This window comes from Acomys minous (genome assembly GCF_964271855.1).
Source record: "Acomys minous genome assembly, chromosome: 16".
Taxonomy (NCBI): domain Eukaryota; kingdom Metazoa; phylum Chordata; class Mammalia; order Rodentia; family Muridae; genus Acomys; species Acomys minous.
The window spans coordinates 87,914,299-87,935,257 of NC_140498.1; the positions used below are offsets into that span (position 1 = coordinate 87,914,299).

At 48.8% G+C, this 20,959-nt stretch overlaps 1 protein-coding gene across 1 annotated transcript in view; it reads left to right on the forward strand.

Moving 5' to 3' along the window:
- The window catches only part of RPH3A (rabphilin 3A), a 72,649-nt gene that overhangs the window by 14,947 nt on the left and 36,743 nt on the right, over nucleotides 1-20,959 (forward strand). Inside the window, 2 exon segments of the mRNA XM_084762166.1 lie at nucleotides 10,103-10,179; nucleotides 16,189-16,200. Coding sequence (XP_084618292.1) covers nucleotides 10,121-10,179; nucleotides 16,189-16,200 — 71 coding nt within the window. The 5' untranslated portion in view covers nucleotides 10,103-10,120.

Sequence of the window (20,959 nt, forward strand, 5' to 3'; positions counted from 1 at the left end):
ATGTCTATGAGTGTTTTCCTGCATGCCTGAAGAGGCCAGAGGAGGGAATTCAGATCCTCTGGACCTGGTATAAATGGTTGTGGGTCACCATGTGGGTGCTGTGATCTGAACCCAGGTCCTCCGCAAGAGCAGCCAGTACCGTTAACTGCTGAGCCATCTTTCCAGGCCCTCGTGATTTTGTGTTTCCCTTAATATACTTGACCAATCTGTTGAATTCGTAGCACTGCACCCTGCGCCTGGACATGGTTTATCTAACACCTTATTTTTTTTGTAAGGCACATCACAGTCTCGGTTCACGCAGGAGCCAATTTGCAAACAGCAGAAGTGCCAGTGAAAAGCACAGAAATGCAAGAACTGTGCTGTTCATTGGGTCTTCGACAGGGGACTTTCCTGCAGAGTTGGGGGAGGGACGACCAGAAGGCAGGGTACAGACTCATGTGAGGTCAGGTGGGAATGTGTGGATTGGATGACTCTCTCTCTCTCTCTCTCTCTCTCTCTCTCTCTCTCTCTCTCTCTCTCTCTCTGTGTGTGTGTGTGTGTGTGTGTGTGTGTGTGTGTGTGTGTGTGTGTGTGAACCAGGACCTCACAAATGGCTAGCTGAATGCAGATTTGTTTAGGTAGTATAAAAGGACTGCTGGCTGAGTTGATTCACAGTCCCATAGTGCAGAGGTGTGTGGGTCCTTGAGGCTCAGCAGCAGCATTGGGATGGACTTACCTGCGTTTCTCACTTTTTCCTTCCTCCTAGGAGTCTAGGAAAGGCTTCAGTTGTAGAATTCATTGAGTTTTGAATCAATGACACATAGTTTGAAGAAAGGACTATGGTGATTGGCCCTCCCGGGGTCATGTGACCACCCTTGGGGCTTAGCGTGAAGTCAGACCTAGCAGTGCTTCCCCCCTGCTCCTCCCCGCCGCCCCCCCCCCCGGATTTTTCCTTAGAAGCTGAAGTTAGTAGCAGGAGAAAGACGAGCAGATGTCCACTGTCTGCATCTACCTGAGACTACCAGCTTGTGGAGGATGGAGGCTGCGTCCTGAGGTTCTGACAAAAAGCTAGAAGAAAACCAAGAGGGAAGAGGACATTGTGTGACAGGTTAGAGCCAAGCTGGGAGCTGAGGGGTTAAGCAGAGGTCTAAGAGAGTTTCAGGAGGGAAAAAAAACTCTAAAGACTTTTGCACCACCCCATGCCACCCTGGTGGCTGCAGGGGGAGAAGCCAAGCCATCACATTAGAGGTTGGTTGGAATCCATTTCCCCCTCCCCCTCCCTCTCCCCCTTCATATCCGCTTCCTTGCCCTCCCTCCCTTTTCACTGCCCTCTTCCTTAAACCCAGACACTGGATGCTGCCTCGGTTTGTTGTGTTTGTTTTGTCTTGTTGTGTTTTTGACACAAGGTGTCTCTATGTAGTCCTGGATGGCCAGAACTCATTATGTAGACCAGGCTGGCCTTGAACTAACAAGAATGCTGGGACCCAAAGGCGTGCAGTGCCACACCCGACTTATGTTTGTTTTCTATTTTCATGGAAAGCACACGCTACTGATACTGGTCACATGAGTCAGGGTCCCAGCAGAATACAGATAACTCCAATTGGGTGATTTGAGGTGGGTTTTGCAAAGGAACCAAAGTATAAATGACGTTAGGAGAAACCATGCAGAAGTGTGACGCACCCAGGAATGATAATTAGTCCCTCGACAGAAGTTCCATGGCTAGAACCAGGCAGCAAGAGAGGACACAGGACTCAAGCTATGGCCATTAGGATGGCTCCTGGCAACTCACCCATTCTTGCCCCATGGCTGTCATTGACTGAACCCAATAAAAGCCAGAGGGCACAGAATCATGTGAGGTCACGCATACAGGTCAACTCCTAGGGATGAGAGCAGAGAAGCAGGCCTAAGAGGTGTACATGGGCAGACAGAAGACATGGTGCACTGCTTGTAGCAGTCAGCTACGCTGCATAACAACTACCATGAAAGTTAGTAGCCATTGTTTTTTATTGTAAAATGCTCCCCATAGCCTTGTGCACTTGAGCACTTGGTCTGCTGCTCGTTATGCTATTTAAAAAGCTTACAGAGCCTTTCGGGAGGTGGAGCCTTGTTGGAATTAGGCCATAGGAAACCAGCATTGAGGTGGTATATCCCAACCCCACTTCCTGTCCACTCTCCCCTTCCTGACTGCAGACACGACATGACCAGTCGCCTCTGCTCCTGCCACCATGCCCTCCCCACCACAGTAGACTGTATCCCATCAGACTGTAAGCCAAAGTAAAGGCCTTCCTCCTCAAGTAACAAATGCTCAGTCACAGCAACAAGCAACCGACACAATGGTGATGCCTGAGAACCTTTCATATTGTCTCGTTCTTCTGAAGCCAATTGGTTGGTGTGTCTGGTCCTGGACGGTCACTTTAAGGGACCGTAGTGTCCGACATCAAAGATCCATAGCTGTGTAGCACAAGATGGTCTCCTGTGCCTGAGGTTAGCTAGAATTCTTGGCTGGGCCTTAGTTCTCCATGTGGCCTCCTGGGAGGGCGTAGGGCAGACTGGATTTCTGACATGCTGTGGGGGGGGGGAGGTTTCAGTAGATGAGCACGTGTGCGCTTCTGCTGGTCACACTTACCAACTCCTCATTGCCTAGAGCGTTATCTGTAAAGGCCAGAGTCACTGTGAGGAGAGCAACAGATGCAGAAGACATGTTGACTGAATGACTGGGGCCCCTCAGCTGGACAGTCAACCTGCTGCCCTGCTCAGAGACTCGTGGCCTCTACTGATGTGTTGTCATATACTCAAGATGGGTCAATATGGGTCTCAAGATGGCTCTGAACCAGATATAGTAGCTCAGAGTGACCTTGACCTTGACTTTCTAATCCTCCTGCTTCCACACCCCCAGGGCTGGGATGACAGCTGTGCATCCCTATACTTGGTTTATGTGATTCTGGGGATGGAGCCTGGAGCTTCATGTCTGCAATCCCCAGCCATCCTTTCCACGCGCATACACGGAGGCATAGCCACACACATCCATGAAGGGATATCTCAGAAAAGCACTCCACCCTGGTCACCACCCGACAACAAGCTTTGCATCTTGTGCTTGGTTGCCTCTCCCATGACTGGGGAACTCATTACTTCTCTGAGCCACTGCTGTCTCTATTGCCCCCTTACTGCCTGCCATCATCGGGCCAAGGCTTGGTGAAGGGCATGCTGTAGGAGATGGTGTCACAGGGGAGGCCCGCGTGGGTTTAGAACCTCCTCGTCTCTAAGATCCTTTCTATTGCCAAGCGACGGTGCCCAGCAGGGAGACCCCAGGGGGACACCCCAGCCTCTTCCTCCTCCCGCTCTCCCTCCTCCCAGCCTCTTGTTGGAACCCAACCAGAAACCAAAGTCAACGGTGCAGTGGATGCAGCCACCAGGGTGGCCTCTGAGCCCCCAGCAGGGTGGATGGCGACACTCCAATGGGCAGAACAGAGCATGCCCAGCAAGCTGCACTTCTAAAGGTCCACTCACCATGCTGCTGCTAGGCAGCTATTTCTGCTTCCTAAGGACAGCAAGTTAATAGGTGAATCCAATATTTTATTATTGCCCTCAACAGAAAATAGAGCTTTAGGGTGTGTGTGGTGGGGTTGTTGATAGAGAGAGCTGATGCTGACCAAGTAAGTGCTCCTTCTGGGAGGGACCAGGACTGCTGGTGGGTGTAAGGCAACAGATGCCCCTCTCCACTGCATTTGGTCTATACCAAGGCAGAGAAGGTAAGGGCAGGGAATTTGTGGTTTCCCATAATGCACTGCTGTTAGGGTTTTAGGCGAGCCAGCGCCTACCTGCTCGGTTCTTTCAGAGCAGGACAGAAGTTGTTAAGCTTAAATGATTTGTTCTGACACACAGACCCATCTAATCATGCTTTCCTGTTCGGGTGGATGTTTGTGAGCGCATGCGTAAGCGCAGCACTCAACCCTGAGCTTTGCCTAGGGGTGGGGGTGGGGGGTGGGGGGAGGGTGAATCCTGCCTGCCTGAGTAACCCGGAAGTGGGCTGTACTGTCAGGGCAGCGGAAGTGTGTGAAATGGTGTTTCTTGTACCTGCTGTGTTCAGGTGTGTAGCCTCCAGGCTTGGAGGGACTCTGTGATCCAAGAAGGGTCGGACAGAGCAGAGATTCTCTTAGCTTCCTCCTAGGACCATCTGCCCCGCCATCAGTGAGCCACGCACATGGGAGTGTGGTCTCACTTGTGAGAGGTGCTGGCTTGTGCGTCTTGGGACAAGTGACTCTACCTGCCTGGGTTTCAGTTTCCCAATCATTAAAAAGCAGGGCACGGTGGCACATGCTGGTATTTAGCACTAGGGAGGAGGAGCCAAGCAGATCCTTGGCGTGCCGGGCATCTTAATCTCCTTGCGGAGCTCAAGGCCAGTGAGAGATACTTTTTTGTTTTTGTTTTTGTTTTGTTGAGACAGGGCTTCTCTGTGTAGCCTTGGCTGTCCTAGACTCCCTTTGTAGACCAAGTTGGCTGAGAACTCACAGCGATCCGCCTGCCTCTGCCTCCCCAGTGCTGGGATTAAAGGCGTGCGCCACCATGCCCGGCCTGAGAGATGCTTCCTTAAAAAGATAAGGGCCAGGGAGGGGACTCAGTGAGTAAAGAGTAAAGAGCCACGCAAGTATAAGAACCTGATGTCATATCCCAGAGCCCACATCAGAGTGGGCAGATATGGTGGCTGCCTGCATCCCCAGGGCAAGCTGCCTAATGAAGCTACCCAGAATCAGCAAGCTCTGGGTTCCATACCAGACCCTGCTTCAATAATTAAGAGTGTCTGGTGATCAGGGCAAGACACCTGCTGTCAACCTTGGGATTCCTTAGTTAGGCACAAGTGCACACCCACTCACACAGATGTGCCCACACACATTCAAACACACACACCTGCAAGTGCATACCACATACACACACAGGAAAAAAAAAATTAAGACGGATGGCATTCATGAACTACAACAGCCAGCGTCAGCTGCTGGCCTCTGTTGGGTGTCCAGCCTTGATCTTGTATATATTATCTCATTTGACTCTCATGGTTCCATGTTGAGAAGAAGCCCTACTTTTGTCCCTAGCCTTCCTGTGAGGAAATAGAGGCACAGGAGGCGAGGAGTGTGCCCAAGGTGCCCTCACTCAGAAATGGCAGAAGCAGCCTTCGGCCCTGCCTTCTTCCCACCCCAGGATCCATATTTACCAAACCTCCCATTGCCCAACATCCCCACCCCTGTGATGCTGAGCTTTTGTGGCCCCTTTCTTCCTTTCCTTCCTCCTTTACAACTTGCATACTCCGGCTCCCCAAGTCCAGGCTTTCCCTTTTGGGGGAGATCCTCCCCAACTCTTACCCCTCACTCATGGGTGAGACTCCTAGCATGTCTGCCCCTATGTCATTTAGTATGTCAACACAATTGAAACCTTTTCTAGAAACACACACACACACACACACACACATACACACACACACGGGTTTTAAAAGGGAAAGACATTTGTCTTTGGTTTTAATTAATGCCAGCTCACTTATCCTGACTTCTAATACCGCCACCTCATTTGTCTTATTAAGTACTTAGTTTTGCTTTTAATTAGTGTTGTTTATTGTCGCTGAATTTTAATTGCCAGTGCAAGGCCCCAGAAGGCTCTAGGGAGGATGCATCTGATAGCAGAGCCTAGGGACCAGGGAGAGGATTTTCTGGGGTCCAGGTGGGGACTAGTGTGTAATTTCCCAGGTCCCACCAGCTCTGGTTGCTTTTGGGATCACCGTTTGCTCCCCAGGACCCTGAGGACATGAATACGGGAGTACTGCTGCAGCAAAAAATTCAATTCAATTTTGGCTTCATTGGCTTATGATAACCAAACGACAAATTAGTTTAGGCATGGCTGGACCTAGCACCCCTCACCTCACCTATCCACCACGAGGAATTTCTCCATTAACCCTGCTGCAGGCTTTCCCTGCAAGGTGTATTCTGTCCTACCAGCTCAGCAGCTGAGACAAAAGGAAAATCACCATGGACAGAATTCCAGGAGAGCTTCCATTGGCCCAGATCAGGTCATATGCTGATTCTGAGCCAATCACAGAAGACTGAGGGCACTGATTGGCCTGAAGTGGGCCACAGGCCCGCCTCTAAGGGTAGAACTATGTGAATGAACCCACCCGAGCCTCACTAGTGGATACAGAGAAAGGAGCTATCGGGAAGGAAAGCTGGGGTGCTTTTACCCCTCAAAATGCTAAATGAGAAATGGACTGTATGGACCGGACTGGAAAGAATAGTCAGTGAAGTGCTTGCCACATAAGCATAAAGAACTGTGTTCGGGGCTGGAGAGATAACTCAGAGGTTAAGAGCACTGATTGCTCTTCCTGAGGTCCTGAGTTCAATTCCCAGCAACCACATGGGAGCTCATAACCATCTATAGTGTGACCTGATGCCCTCTTCTGGCCTGCAAGTGTATATGCAGGCAGAGCACTGCATACAAAATAAATAAATAAATCTTTAAAAAACAACAACAACAAAACCCAAAAAACCTGTGTTCGATCTCCTGAACCCTAGGCACGGTGGCACCTGCAGTAACACCGGCAGTGGAGAGAGGGCAGCAGGCAGATCTCTGGGGCTCTCTAGCAGCCAGCCTAGCTGAATTGGCAAGCTTCCTGCCAGCGAAAGACAGGTGGATAGCTCTGAGAAATAACATCTAAAGTTGACCTCTTACCAGTGACTTCCATCAGACAGTCTGAGCTGTCTAACAAACCATCCTGCTAGCAAGTGACTCAGAACAACCACGGTTTTGTATTTCTAGTCTCCAGGTCAGCCATCTTGCTGGGTTCAGCTGGTCTGGGCCAGACTGGGCTTACTTAGCTGGGTAACTTCCAGTGGGCTAGCCTGGGCTCCTCATATACAGCAAGAAGGCAGCTCTAGAACATTTGTATCTTCAAGCTCCTGATTGGACAGGCATGCTACATCTCATTGGCCTTAGGACCCAGTTTCATAGCCAATCAGATTTCAGAGGGTAAAGATGTCAAATTCGTCTGTGGATGGGCGCTGTTTCTCTGATACCCACCGGTTCCTCTTTATCTTCCCTGCTATTTCTCTGACTTAGCAGGTGTTTGCCCACCCCAAGATCTTTGTCCTCTGTCAGAGACATCTGCTCCAGTTGTTCACGCGGGGCAGTCTCCTGCTCCAAGTCAAATATCATGGCTCAGTGAGACCCTCCTGACACCCATATAAAACCATGTATCCAACCCTGTTTCCTCACAACCCCTCCCCGTCCCCCCATCCTCCCGTCCCCCTCCCCCCCCGTCCCCCTGCCCCCGGTCCACCCGCCTCCACTTCTTCCTTTTGTCAGCAGCTGGCACACTTGATACTTGGCCTGCACATTTTCTGTCTTCCCCACCTGATGTCAGGCTCTATGAAGACCCTCATTTCTGCCTCTAGTTTGTGTTTTAATACTGTATCTCGAGATCTGGACCAGTGTTAGGACACTTAGTGGTTATGGGTGCTCTGAGGGGCAGAGGGAGAAGTGTATAGGTCAGGGGACAACATTGGAAGCTATCCACTTTGTTTTTGGAGACAGGGTTTCTCTCTGGGATCTGGAACTCTCCAAATAGACCAGAGCAGTGGTTCTCAATGTTTCTAAAACCTTGTGACTCTTTGAGACAGTTCTTCATGTTGTGGTGGACCCCCAACCACAAAATCATGTTCGTTGCTAGTTCATAACTGTAATTTTTGCTAGTGTTATGAATTGTAATGTAAATATTTTGGGGGGATAGAAGTTTGCCAAAGGAGTCCGCAACCCACAGGTTGAAAACCACTGGGCTAGAACATCTGGCCAGTAAGCCCAAGGAATTCCCCTGTCTCTGCCTCATCAGAGCTGGGGTTCAGACTCCTACCACCGCACCCACCTTTGTCACAGGGATCCTGTGGGTCAAACACAGACCCTTATGCTTTCAGGCAAGCATGCTACTGACTGAGCTGCCCTCAGCCCTACATGAGTTTCTCTCTCTCTCTCTCTCTCTCTCTCTCTCTCTCTCTCTCTGTGTGTGTGTGTGTGTGTGTGTGTGTAATTCCAGTTTTTGAAAGAAACACCTCTTATAAATGCCTCCTCACTTCTGGCTTAATTATACTTAAAAGAAAAATGCCATGTGGGCCGAACAAAGTATACTTCCAGTTTGGATGTCTTTTGTTCATGTGCTTTCCCCTCCTTGGTCTCACCTCCCACCCTCCAGGAGTCTGAGCAGGTGTGTGTAGAAGCCTGAATGGGCAGTGATGAGCCGGAGGGAGTCAGGGAAGGGAGCTGGGTGAGGACAGAGATGGAGTCAGAAGTGCCCGGATGCAGGATCCCCATGAGCTACCTGCTTTAATGCAGGGCTGTGGGGCACAGAGCCTGGGGACAGTTTTGGGTACCCCTTCCACATCCACAGGTAACACGGATCCCTACAGCTCTCTAACGTACCGTGTGATGCCTCTGCCAGCACAGCACAGCACCACTGGGTCACTTCAGTTACTGCCTGAGGCTCTTAACTTATGTGAGCTTTGAACTTTTGTTCCCATTTACCTTCAAGTAGCAGAAGACCAAGAAAATCGTGGAGTGTGGGCTCAACTGGTCCTTAGCAACAGATGCTGATGGGGAGAGTGTGGGGCTCACTGGTCCTTAGCAACAGATGCTGACAGGGGGAGAGTATGGGGCTCACTGGTCCTTAGCAACAGATGCTGGTGGGGAGAAGTAAGGACAAGATGTGAAAGGGAGGGGTTTCCACGGTGGGTCTCTCTGGGGTTTGGACAGTGGCTTTTGTGGCAGTCCAAGGTGCAGAGAGGCCTAGGGATCCACAAGGCTATGGCAACAGGCTGGCTCTGATGTTTCACACATCTGTGTGCCCATCAACCTCTGTGATCTATATGAGCACTTACTGAGCGCCAACAATATACTGCACGCAGGGCTGATGGCAAAGTAAAAAGTTCTGGATCCCTCACTTAAAACTTATTTAAAGAATCGCAGGAAATGAGCACAGAGACTTGAGCTTAGGGGGTCTGTGTCACCTACAGATGTTCATGTGGAGTCACAGGATCCTTCCCTGAACAGGCTAGCCAGCTACTCGGCTCATAGGTCCACGAAGCTGACCCCTTGTGCTCTGAGGAGCTGCAGTTGGATAAATCCAGTCCGGAGCTGGGAACCCCTGGTTTTTGCTGACTAGGTGGAGAGACAGATGCAGGTAGCAGAAAGACAAGTCACACGCCACGCTGAACTGTACAACAAGGACGCACAGGACTAGGAGAGGGACAGTGTGGCCAGTGGAGGTTTCTTGGAAGAGGTGGCATTTGAGCAGAGGCTGGCAGAGGTGAAGGGTTAGAGAGTGTCTTTTTTTTTTCTTGCACGGTTACACAGTGCACTTAAGGACCACAGGATGAGCAAGCATATCTAGACATTCCCGAGGCCAAACCCCTGCCAGTGGGGTGGTGAGCTTAGGGGTCACTTCCTCTCTGTGCTGTTACAAACATTAGATTCCTGAGAAGGGAGTTTTCACCGCTCCTGTGAGATGCCAATGGCGGCCCTGTGTCTGACTGGGGAGGTGTTTAACAAACTATGATATGTGTTTTTCAAGCCCTTCTTGACTGATGTGTGGAGGGCAAACTGATCCTGGCCAGGGCAGATACAAAGAGGCTGACTCACTGTAGCAAAAAGCCCACCGTGGGCCATGCGTGAAGTGAAGAAAAGGCTAATTTGTGTTCATGAGTCTGGATGGTGACCCCATCGCTGTGCTCTTGGGCATGGCTGGCACACCCTAACATTGGAGCAAACCACTCACACCACAGCCAAGAAACAGATCGGTCACAGAACCAAGGTCCCTCGTGCTTCTTCAAGGACAAGTTCTCAGTGACCCCAACACCTCCAACAGCACCACTGCGGGGACATGTGTCAGCATGCTACCCTATCTCTCGCCACTAGGTGGCTGTGATTCCCAGGTGACACTGCTCCTCAGGTGTATATAAGGCTCTCTGCCTAGACGGTGAAGACGCTGGGTCAAGCTCTTTCTTTTATTGTGTCCCCACATGTGTGGCCTAGGGTGGGGTGCTCATGACATAAGAGTGGCCAGATAATTGGGTAACCATCTTGGGTGGGTGTTTTCCAGGTGTGCCAGCCTTCCACCATGACTGACACCGTGGTGAACCGATGGATGTATCCTGGTGACGGCCCACTGCAGTCAAAGTAAGTAAGCACTGGGTATTCCTACGTATCCACACCTGAAAGCAGGAGATGAACATTGGGTTGGTTTCCGTGTATGTGTGTGTGTGTGTGTGTGTGTGTGTGTGTGTGTGTTCACACATTTATGTATGTATGGATATATATATATACACATACACTATGTGGGTACATATGTATATGCATGCATGTGAGTCTCAAAGTTGACATTGGATATCTTCCTTGATCACTCCCAACTCCGACTGAGGCAAGACCTCTCACTGAACTTGGTGCTCACTGGTCCTTGTTAGTCTGCCTAGGTAGCTTGCCTGGGAAGCCCATCTCTGGCTCCCAAGCGCTGAGACTGCAGGTGCCTCCCTATGCCTGGCTGGCTTTTGGGGAATCTGAACTGCAGTCCTCACACTTGTGTGGCACGTACTTAACGTGCAGGGCCAGCTCCCTGGCTTCCCAGCCCCGTGGTAGGTTCTGTTGTGGTATAAGCTTCTCAATTCCCCATACTCCCCACCTTTCCCTATTGAGTCTCTAATAGGGAACCTCACATGGGTGCCTGTTATTACCCACCCAGTCCTGTGGGCACAGGCTCTCTGTCCTCTTTGCCTCTGTGTGCTAGGTCTGTGGGGCAGAATTTTAAAGACGCCATGAGGTTGATGTTCCTAGTTGGGAACCTGCTTGTTTTAATGACACAGAAACATTATTCAGTGGAGTGGAGGGTAGGGAGCTGTCTGCCGGTGGCTACTGCTCTCCCCACCCACCAAATGCAGAAGGGTTTTCTGTAGTGGTTTCCACCTGTTGCAAAGGGAAGTTGCCTGGGGTGAGGGCTACTCTTAACTGTGGGTACAGGACGAATGTTTCTAGAGTGTTGCTCAGGATTAGGTTGGCTTATTAAATCAGTGGCTGTAGATTCTCCTCCAATCACGGTGACTGCACCATCACTAACTTGTTGGCTAGGTTTCCAGTACCACGCGTATTTGCCCCATGCTGAGCAGGGTCTTTGAGGCCTCGTGGGCTTTCCTCACATCCGGTTTGGCATGTTCGTTGGTGTCATCCTTGTTCAGCTCACGTTTAGGCGGTCACATTGGTGACACTTACTAGGTGTAGCTTGTGATGTCACTGGGAGACACAGTCTCCAGAAACCTCCCTGATCCTCTGGCTCTTACAGTCCTTCTGCCCCCTCTCCTGCAATGTTTCCTGAGCCTGAGGTGTGGGGGTGGGCTTCCCAATGCTGTACTTTGATTGTTGTGTTCTGAACATGCCAAACTAGACAGGGAAAAGCCCACGAGGCCTCAACCCTACACAAAGAACTGCAGCAGCCAGGAAAAGCCAGGGATGGGAGAGGTGGTCCTCCCCGGGGAAGAGCACGGCAATTGGTTTTCCAGTGCTAATGATCATCCCTGAAAACTTATACACAAATAATGTTATATGGACTGATCTCTCTCGCCCTCTCTGTACATGTGCACATGTGTACATGTATGTGCATGTGCATGAAATAACACTTTAAAAAGGGGTCAGAAATTTAAAGCAAAGTGTGAGAAGGTATATGGGACGGTTTTGAGGGATGAAAGGTAAGGGAGAGATGTAATTAAAATACAATCTCAGAAATAACTACAAAAAGAACGCCCCCAAAAAGGTTTTTTAAAAACACAGAATAGATTTTCAATTAAGGTCCCTTTTTATTGGGCAGAAGAGACCTAAGATGATCTTTGGTTATATGGTCGTATCTTCACAATTTCCCCCTTATCTATGCAAAGCTCCCATTGCTGGTTTTTAAATTTTTGATTCACTTATAACCCACCCACTTCTATTAGAGAAGAAATTGTCTTTCACAAGAGGATGCAAGCAGCTATTACACACTTTCCAGGAAAACAAGAAATATAAAATAAATAATACTTAAGAATCCTTTTTGAAGCAGTGTCATTGTCATTGCCCTTATACTGTAGCAAAAAATGGGCTGTTGAAAGAAACTGTTTTCAAAGGAAACTGTTACATCTGGCTATAGGCTCCAGTAAAAATAGAAAACTAAAAGAAACACTGTTGGGAGACCTACTCTAGACTGTAGCAAAAACAGATAATTAAAAGAACCAGTGTTAAATGTAGAAGGAGACTAGCAAAAATAGAGAATTCAATGAAACAATGTAAGTGTGTCTCGCTCCATGTCCCAGCCTCCATAGGATTCCCAGCTTGAGATAGTTCAAGGCACACAGCTTTTTCACTAAACAACTCTATTATATTTTTAGAATTTTAAGTTATTTTATTTCTGGTGATTTCTTTTCATGATTTTTAGTATTTTCCTGGCCCTTTAAGTCTCCTGCTCTTGGATCAGTCAGTTTGTTTGTTTTGTTTTTTGTTTGAGACAGGATCCCACTACACAGCCCAGGGTGGCCTTCACAATCCTCCTGCCTCAGCTCCTTAAGTGCTGTTGTTATAGGTGTGTTACGAATGTGGCCCAGGTCTTTGATGAGCTTTGAGTCTACATTTCATGTCTTTGACCACACGGTAACTTTGCTCACAAATGATCACTTCTGACTCGTGGTGTGCTGACCTCCCACAGGACATCTTCACAATCGATGTGCAAATTTCAGGACCTTTGCTAGCCAGTTACTGACCATGGCCATAACTGAAAATTAATTGATAGAAATTTACAACCACACCTTATTACACACAAGATGATGAGTACTTGAAATTAATCACATTTAAATGACCGTATGACAGGTTGATACTCTCTGCTATTGACTTATTATCCCTGAGTTCTGTGAACACTTTACAGAGTGATGGCTTAGCATATCCCCAGCTCTGAATGTGGCTCATGTTGGCACCCTAGTCAGTTATGATTACTAAGAGTATTGCTAAGCACTGGCCACACACCACTGCCTGAAGTCCTTAACCATCCAAATCTGCTGTTTACTGTCCCACAGATTGTTCATTAAAGTGATGACATCATCATATCATCATCATTATCATCATCAAAGTTTGTGATTGTTTTTATTCTTAGACAAGGCCCTGGTTGAACTGTGTGTGTCTGTGTGGGTGCATACATGTGGGTACAATACCCATGGAGATCAGAAGAGGGCACCAGAGCTCCTGGAGCTGGACTTACAGATGGTTATGAGTCACCATGTGGGTGCTGGGAACTGAATCCAGGGCATCTGCTCTTGAGCACCGCAGTGCTCCCAACCATGGCTCCCTCTCTGCAGCAGCATCTTTGTGTTTTTAAGAGCAAGTCACTCATCATCTTTTCATTAAACTTGTTATTCAGGTTAAATTCTTTTGATACAGAACTTTATAATTTCCCGTATTCTGTGGCTTAGGTTGTTTGTTTGTTTGTTTGTTTGTTTGTTTTTTCCCAGAGAACAAACTCTTCAGGAGGGAAAACATTTTACGTTTTGTTGAAATGTTTTGTCTGTTTGCTTTTGAAAGGAAACAGTTGAAGAAGAAATCCCTTTCTTTCTAACAACCCCTGAGCTGCACCTGAAAGCATGATTCAGGTACCAGATGCCGCCCAAGGAGCAGGAAGCCGTGTGTGCCGGGCTATAATTCCTATTATTCCAACACTTGGGAGGTGGAGGCAGGAGACTCACAAACTCAGTTCATCAGTTCATTCAGCTGCCTGTGGGGTTTGGAGCCAGCTAGGCTACCTGAGGCTTGTCTTTAAAAAAAAAAAATGGCTTTAGTTAATTTGCTTAGGACATAGCTAAATACTGGGAAAGAGTTGTTTGTTTTGTTTTGTTGTTTTGTTTTGTTTTGTTTTTGCCCATCCATATGCTCCAAAACAAAATTCCTCCATCTGAGACCTGGGTTCAACTCACAGCACTCACATGGTGGCTCACAACCATCTGTAACTTCAGTTCCAAGGGCTCCAGTACCCTCTTCTGGCTGCCTCATACACCAGGCATTCATGTGATACACAGACAGACAGACAGACAGACACACACATACACACACACACACACAAAAGAAAACAATAATAAAGAAATTCAAAGCCCTGTATCTGTTCCCCAGGTCTGCACACGGGCCTCTTCTGCTGAGTTGAATCCTCTCTTTGGCACCACAGAACTCTAGGTGGTCCTCTGTGCAGGACGCCTTCTCAATCATTTCCCTCAACATCATCTTGGATAAACTTACTTTACAGATAATATTCCCCTCACCAAAATGTGTGTCTCTGCGAAAGAATTAGTTGCCCAGAGGGTGGACAGGGTAAAATATTTATTTTATTTAAGAAGCACCGGTTAATTAAAATCCCATCCATCAGAATTTACTCTCGTGGATAGGAAGCCAAACAATTTGCCTGGCAATTAAATCAGAATTATTCTAGCAGTCTAGATGCGGCTTCATTAACCACCCCTGTGCTCCCGTGGTGCACCTCGGCACTCAGAGCACACCTGCTGCTTTGCTCAGTTTCCTCCAGATACTAAATAATGGCTGAATTGCAGCCATCAGACACACTGTCGAGCCTGGCACTACAGCTCAGCACAGGAGGAACGCCATGTTCGCATCTTCCTCCGGGTGAGGAAGAATTGAACTTCATCAACTGCTGCCTAACGAAAGAGACTGCCTGCTTTTGCAATTTTCAGAAACCCTTCTAGTTCAGCATCCTGGGACCTACTAATAGGTCTGTAGGCACCAATGGATGGTAGGAATGAGTGCATGCATCTGTTCCTGCCCGGGATGGTGCAGAGTGAGGATGCTTAGAGAGATGCTGGTGTCTCTAGAAAGCAGGCCTGCCAGCAGACAGTGCCAGGGGTGTGAAGTGGGACACCGAGGTACAAAAACAGGGTGCCACCTGCCCGTGGTTGCAAGATGCTGGTCCCCTTACTAAAATAGACAGGCTTGCACCTCCACACAGGGAAGTACATATCCTGATGTTTAGGAGCCGTGAACAGGATCCCCACTGCTAGAAATAATATAGCCCAAGATGAGGAAAGCCAGACTTTCATTGAATTTCTTCCCTTAGTGTTACATAAAAACATTATTTAAATATGTAAAAGGGGCCAGAGATGTGGCTCAGTTGGTAGAGTGTTTGCCTACCAGGTACAGGGCCCTGGGCTCAATCCTCTGAGCTGTATAAACATGGTGTGTGCACACCTGTGATGCCAGAATTGAGTAGGCGGAGGCAGAAATATCAAGGATTGAAGGCATCCTTGACTTTATTCTATATAGTAAAGGCGAACCTGAGCGACATAGACCTGTCTCAACCTAGGAAACAAGGATGGTTGGGAAGAAAAGAGGGCTGCTCAGTGTAGTTTATTAGTGAATTGACTTGATTGGTCTCTGCTTACAGATGTGATTTTGTAGCCCTACCCAGAAGCAGCCATGATTTAGATGTGGCATTAAATAAATCCAGTGTACAGAGGAACATGTATGCTGTAATCCCAACACCTGGGAAGCTGAGGACATCTGAGCTACATTTGAGACCTTGCCTCAAGGCAAACAAATGAAAGATAACACCCACACACCCACACACACACATCCAGAGAGAGAGAGAGAGAGAGGAGAAAAAAGAAAAAAACTATAAATGGGCCATCAGAATTCAAACTATGACACTGTATCTGAATGATGTGCATGTGACTGAAAATTTTTAAAAAGATTCATTTAAAAGGTGTGGTGGCGCACTCCTTTAATCCCAGTACTCGGGAGGCAGAGGTAGGTGGATTGCCGTGAGTTCGAGACCAGCCTGGTTTACAAAGTAAGTCCAGGACAGTCAAGGCTACACAGAGAAACCCTGTCTTGAAAAACCAAAAGAAAACAAATTCATTTTATTTTTAATTATGTGTGTATGTTTATGTCTCTGTATGTGTACGCACGTGTGGATGTAGTACCCACAGAGGCCAGAAGAGGGCAGCAGTTTTCCTGGAGCTGGAGCTATAGGCTGCTGTGAGCTGACTGACAGGGATGCTGGGAACTGAACTTAGGTTCCCTTTAAGAGCAAGTACACACTTTTAACTGCCACCCTGGGGCCCTGAGAATTCTTAGCTAACCTCTCTCATTTCCTTTTTCTCTCCTTGCTTGGCATGCCTGCAGTGACAAGGAACAGTAAGTATTTCGCACCATTTTCATTTTCCTACAAACTGAGTTTTGATGCTTTTCCTGATTCATGTGATGAGCTGGTAACAAAGGGGATGAACCAATTTTACATATATATATATATATATATATGTATGTATACATTGTTATACATTGTATACAATGTATACATTGTTATATATATATATATAACAATGTGTGCATTTCCAGGAAGGAAGGCCCATCTTGGCAGAAGATGGGATGTATTCCTGAGGTGGGCCCACAGTCAATTCTAGGTAGTGTTTGGGACCTTGGGTGACAGATGTGTGTGTGTCCATCCCTGCAGAATTTTGCTAGAACCATCACTCTGGTCAGTGCTATTCTGACCGAAGCTATAAAGATTGGAACAGTGCTGATGAGCAGTCCAGGCCACACCTCCCGGCTGTCTGATTTTGGAGGTCACCCTGAGTCAGTGTCTGGCTTTGCGTTTGTGTTTTGATTTAGATTCATGTACTAACTATGCATGACAAATTGGATGTCGGGCCCAACAAAGGGGCTGACAGGAAGCTCCGTCCTCAGTGACAAACACAGCATGTAGCATGTCATTGTCACCCTCAAATGGTGAGATGTTCAGACTTGCCATCACAGCCTGGTGTAGTAGTGCACGCCTGTAATCCCAGCAGTTGGGAAGCAGAGGCAGGCGGATCGCTGTGAGTTCGAGGCCAGCCTGGTCTACAAAGTGAGTCTAGGACAGTCAGGGCTACACAGAGAAACCCTGTCTTGGAAAAACAACAACAACAAAAGACTCACCATCACTGTGGCTTCACGTATCACACCCCGCTTCCTGTCTGTAAAGTGGGTTTGACAAGCGGCCCCTCCCTATCAGTGAGTGGTGGAGCCTTCAGATGTAAACTGTAAAGCAACAGCAGTTAGATAGAGGTTTGAATCACCACCCAGTCTTCTCATTGGTGTTTATGGTTGAATGTTGGGTTCAGCTTTCTGGATCCACATAATTTTACCCTCTGGGTCCTCTGAAAAATTTCTGGGTCCAGATAACATCTACTCAGGTGACCCCAGCCTTGTCTCTCTGCTCTGGGCCCCAGTTTCCCCATATGTCCAATGGGAGCATGTGGACACTCAGTGGCCTCTGTAGTTGGCTGGTGGGACCCTGGTCAGGTGAGCTTTGCTTTTATAAAACCATAAAATTGTTACTCAGGCATGACGGGGATGGGTACTTAGGAGCGGTCAGATTAATGATCTGTGAGATTTCCGGGCTCGCAGGGACTGATGATGCTGTGTGTCGCCTCTCACATGTGGCATCTGGACTGAAGAGTGTATGCCTGTGTGCCATGAAGGGGAAAGGGAACCATAGAAGGGAGGAAGAATGCTCAGGGATGGGCAGGGGAGGAAGGGAGCCTGGTGGGGGACCCAGACCGTGGAGGAGGTGAAGAGAGGACTATTCAGGAAGAAGGAGTCAATAGGAGGGAGGAGTGGGTGGCCACATGAAGATGCCACAGGGAAGCCCACTACTTTGTATGCTAACTTAAACAATTCAATATGTATTTATCCTATGTCTGGGCATCCTGTGCATGCAGGAGCACATGGAGGTCAGAGAGGAGGGCGCTGGATGCCCTGAAACTAGAGTATGGTGCTGGAAACCAAACCTCGGTCCTCTGCAAGAGCAGCCAGTGCTCTCCACTGCTGAGCCATCTCTGCAGCCCCTTAAACAATTAAAGAAAACAACATAAATAGGACATCACAGGGCCATGACTCCACAGCATCTCAAGGCTCATAGAGGCTTCCTGGCGCTGAAGGCTAGACCGGAATTTGTTCTCTGTCCTCACCCTGCCATCCCTCGCCTCCCTCCTCCCTCCCTCCCTCCCCTCTTTCTTTTTTCCTTTCCCTCTTATTCCTTCCTTTTTCCTTTCTTTTATTAAAGAATTTTGTCAGGTGATGGTGGCTCACGCTTTTAATCCCAGCACTCAGGAGGCAGAGGCAGGCAGATCTCTGTGAGTTTGAAGCCAGCCTGGTCTACAAGAGTGAGTTCTGGGATAGTCAGGGCTATGTAGTAAGAGCTGTCTCAAGAAAAAAATTTTTTACCGAGTACCTACTATATACTGTCTGCCATGTTAAGCACCAGAGACACAGGAATAGCCCAAGCATGAGTGACGTCTACAAACAACCCATAATCAGAAAATACGCTCTCCCATATAGGAACATACAGCTGTGGGACCCTGAAGAATTTTATGTAGCCCAGATTTAGGTATCCTGATAGGAGAGTTTTCCAGAGGAAGAGGGATGTAAGGGTGGCCAAGTAAGGACTGGGCACCCTATAAAAGAGATTGGTCCAGGTGGGAAGTGTCTGTAGACAGAATCTGCATGTGAGAGAGCATAGAATTTCAGAGGTGCTGCAGTGGCAGATGGCTTGCATTTGATGGCAACCACAGCATCCCTCTGCATCCCCTTTGGCGTCACCAGGGTGCAAGTCCATACAGAGGGTCCTTGCAGATCATGGGTGAAAATGTCTCTCAGCACAGCCTTCCTGGTTCCTTCATTAAAATCTCCCCTCTGAGCTGCAAAGATGGCTCCTGACATCTGCAGTGTAGCTATCCCAGAGAAGAGAGGGAGGGACGGAAGGACACAGAAGGGTTCATCTTGGCTGCTGTGGAGAAAGCTTTAGAGCCTCTGGTACCCCCATCATCCCATGCCCTCCGGTACCCCGACAGTACTTCCGTCATCCAATGCCTCCAGGGAGTCATTGCGTATTAATAGAGACATCTGGCAGCCATGTGATGATGGTGTGTGTGTGAAGTGAGTGCAGTTGGGTGGTGGGAAGGTGTCCTCTGTGTGTTTCAAGGACAGACATGAGGGTGGCACTTCCAGGAGGGTCACCCATCTCCTCTTATCTAGAGTCCTCTGACACGGGGCTTTGGTGGCATCAACCTTGCACTTTCCTTAGGTGCAAGGGCAGATGTGGTGGGGGATGTTTCTGTGGGTTCCTGGCCATGCGGTGTCCAGCCTACATCATCGGTCCCTTCTCCCCAGTGTCCGACATCCAGGAAATGAACGTTCAATAGCGGTGATCTTTCTGCTTCCGTTAGCAGGGAAATTTCCTTTGAGGAGTATTTTATTCAAATGTGAAATATTCGAGGTCAATGGGAATATAGCTGGGTAAAGAGACCTTCCACGGCCAAGAGTGCTCACAGTGAGCTTTAAGCAGCTGGGATGGAAAATAACACTAATCTGTAAAGTGAGTGGAGGGAGGCTAGCAGCTCCCTGGCCGTTTTGTCTCTTTGCTGTGGTGTGTATCAGCTAGCTTCTGCTGTGTCACACCACATCCTACAGCATTTTACTCAGTGTCCCCTATGTACAGACACCCCTGTTATCTCTAAGCTGTAAGTAACACAGATGACCTCTAAGGTGTCTCGCCACCTAATCCCAGGCTGGGTTACATGGAAATCCTACTTTCTCAGAGGAACAAGCTGGCAGGTGCGGGGTGGGTGGACCCCTCCTGGATGGGACACGATCTTCTGTGTAACTTGTCTCACAGATGACAGTGCTTCCGTCTCCGGCGTTGGCTCTTTAGCAAGAGCATTGGTAAAGTACTTGCCTGACATGCATGAGGCCCTGGGTTTGACCCCCCCCCCCCCCGCCAGCATCTCATGCGCTGTGCATGAGATGGTCCACGCAGTAGTCCTGGCACTCAGGAGGTAGAGGCAGGAGGACCAGGAATTCAAGGGCATCCTCGGCTACAGAGAAAGTTCCAGACCAGCCTGGAATGTCTGAGACGCTGTCCAAAAAGTAAGCAACCAAAACTATAACCCTCAAACCAAGATCTTAACGTTGGACTCTGGTTTTAAGGACACATGATTGACATCCTGTATGCAGAAGCCCCACTTGTCTGGTCCTAAGCCCCCCATGCCCACAAAGCTTCCCAACTTACGGGGTCCCCTTCTTCTCCCAGAGAGTAAAGGGTTTTGATTGAAAAGCCTGTCTCATTCCCCACTGTTTGCTTTGGGAATGAAAACATGTAATCCATGGGGTGCCTGTGGGCTCCCACCAAGGGCTCCCACTGAGACCCACAGGGGATGTTTCCAAACAGCAGCTGAGCTGTACGCCAACTGCACACTGTAGAGCCGGGGGGGGGGGGGAGCAGGGGGGATAGGAGGAGGATTCAGAGGGAGCAGCAACTTCCAGCATCTTCTTCTCCCTGCAGTCTACAGAGGACCCGGGGGACACATCCACCCTGCTCATTTGTGTCTCTGAAGCCACACTTGAGCAGCAGTTCAAGTGCCAGGTGTGTGCAGAGCCCAGCAGGTGGTGGTGGTGGGTGGGAGGGAGGCACTGGCTGAGCTGTAGAACATGTCCTTGGGGGTCTGCACTGGGCCCCAAGTCAGGAATGTTCTCTGAGGTCAGAGTGGAATTGCTATGTAAAAGCAGGAAAGGGCGGGGGCGGGGGGGGGGGGAGGACCATGGTGGCACATATCGATAGTTAACTTGGCAACAAGATCTAAGATCATCTGGAAGACCTTCTGAGCATCCCTGTGGAGAAATCTGAGATTAGGTCAATTGACCTGGGAAGACCTATCCCAAATGTGGGCAGGATCAACCCACGGGCTGGGCTCCTGGACTGCATAAAAAAAGGAGACCGTGAGCTGAGCACCGGCATTCCTCTCTCTCTCTCTCTCTCTCTCTCTCTCTCTCTCTCTCTCTCTCTCTCTCTCTCTCTCTCTCTCTCTCTCTCTCCTTCCTAGCTATGGGTACCATGTGACCCCCCTGCTTCATGCCT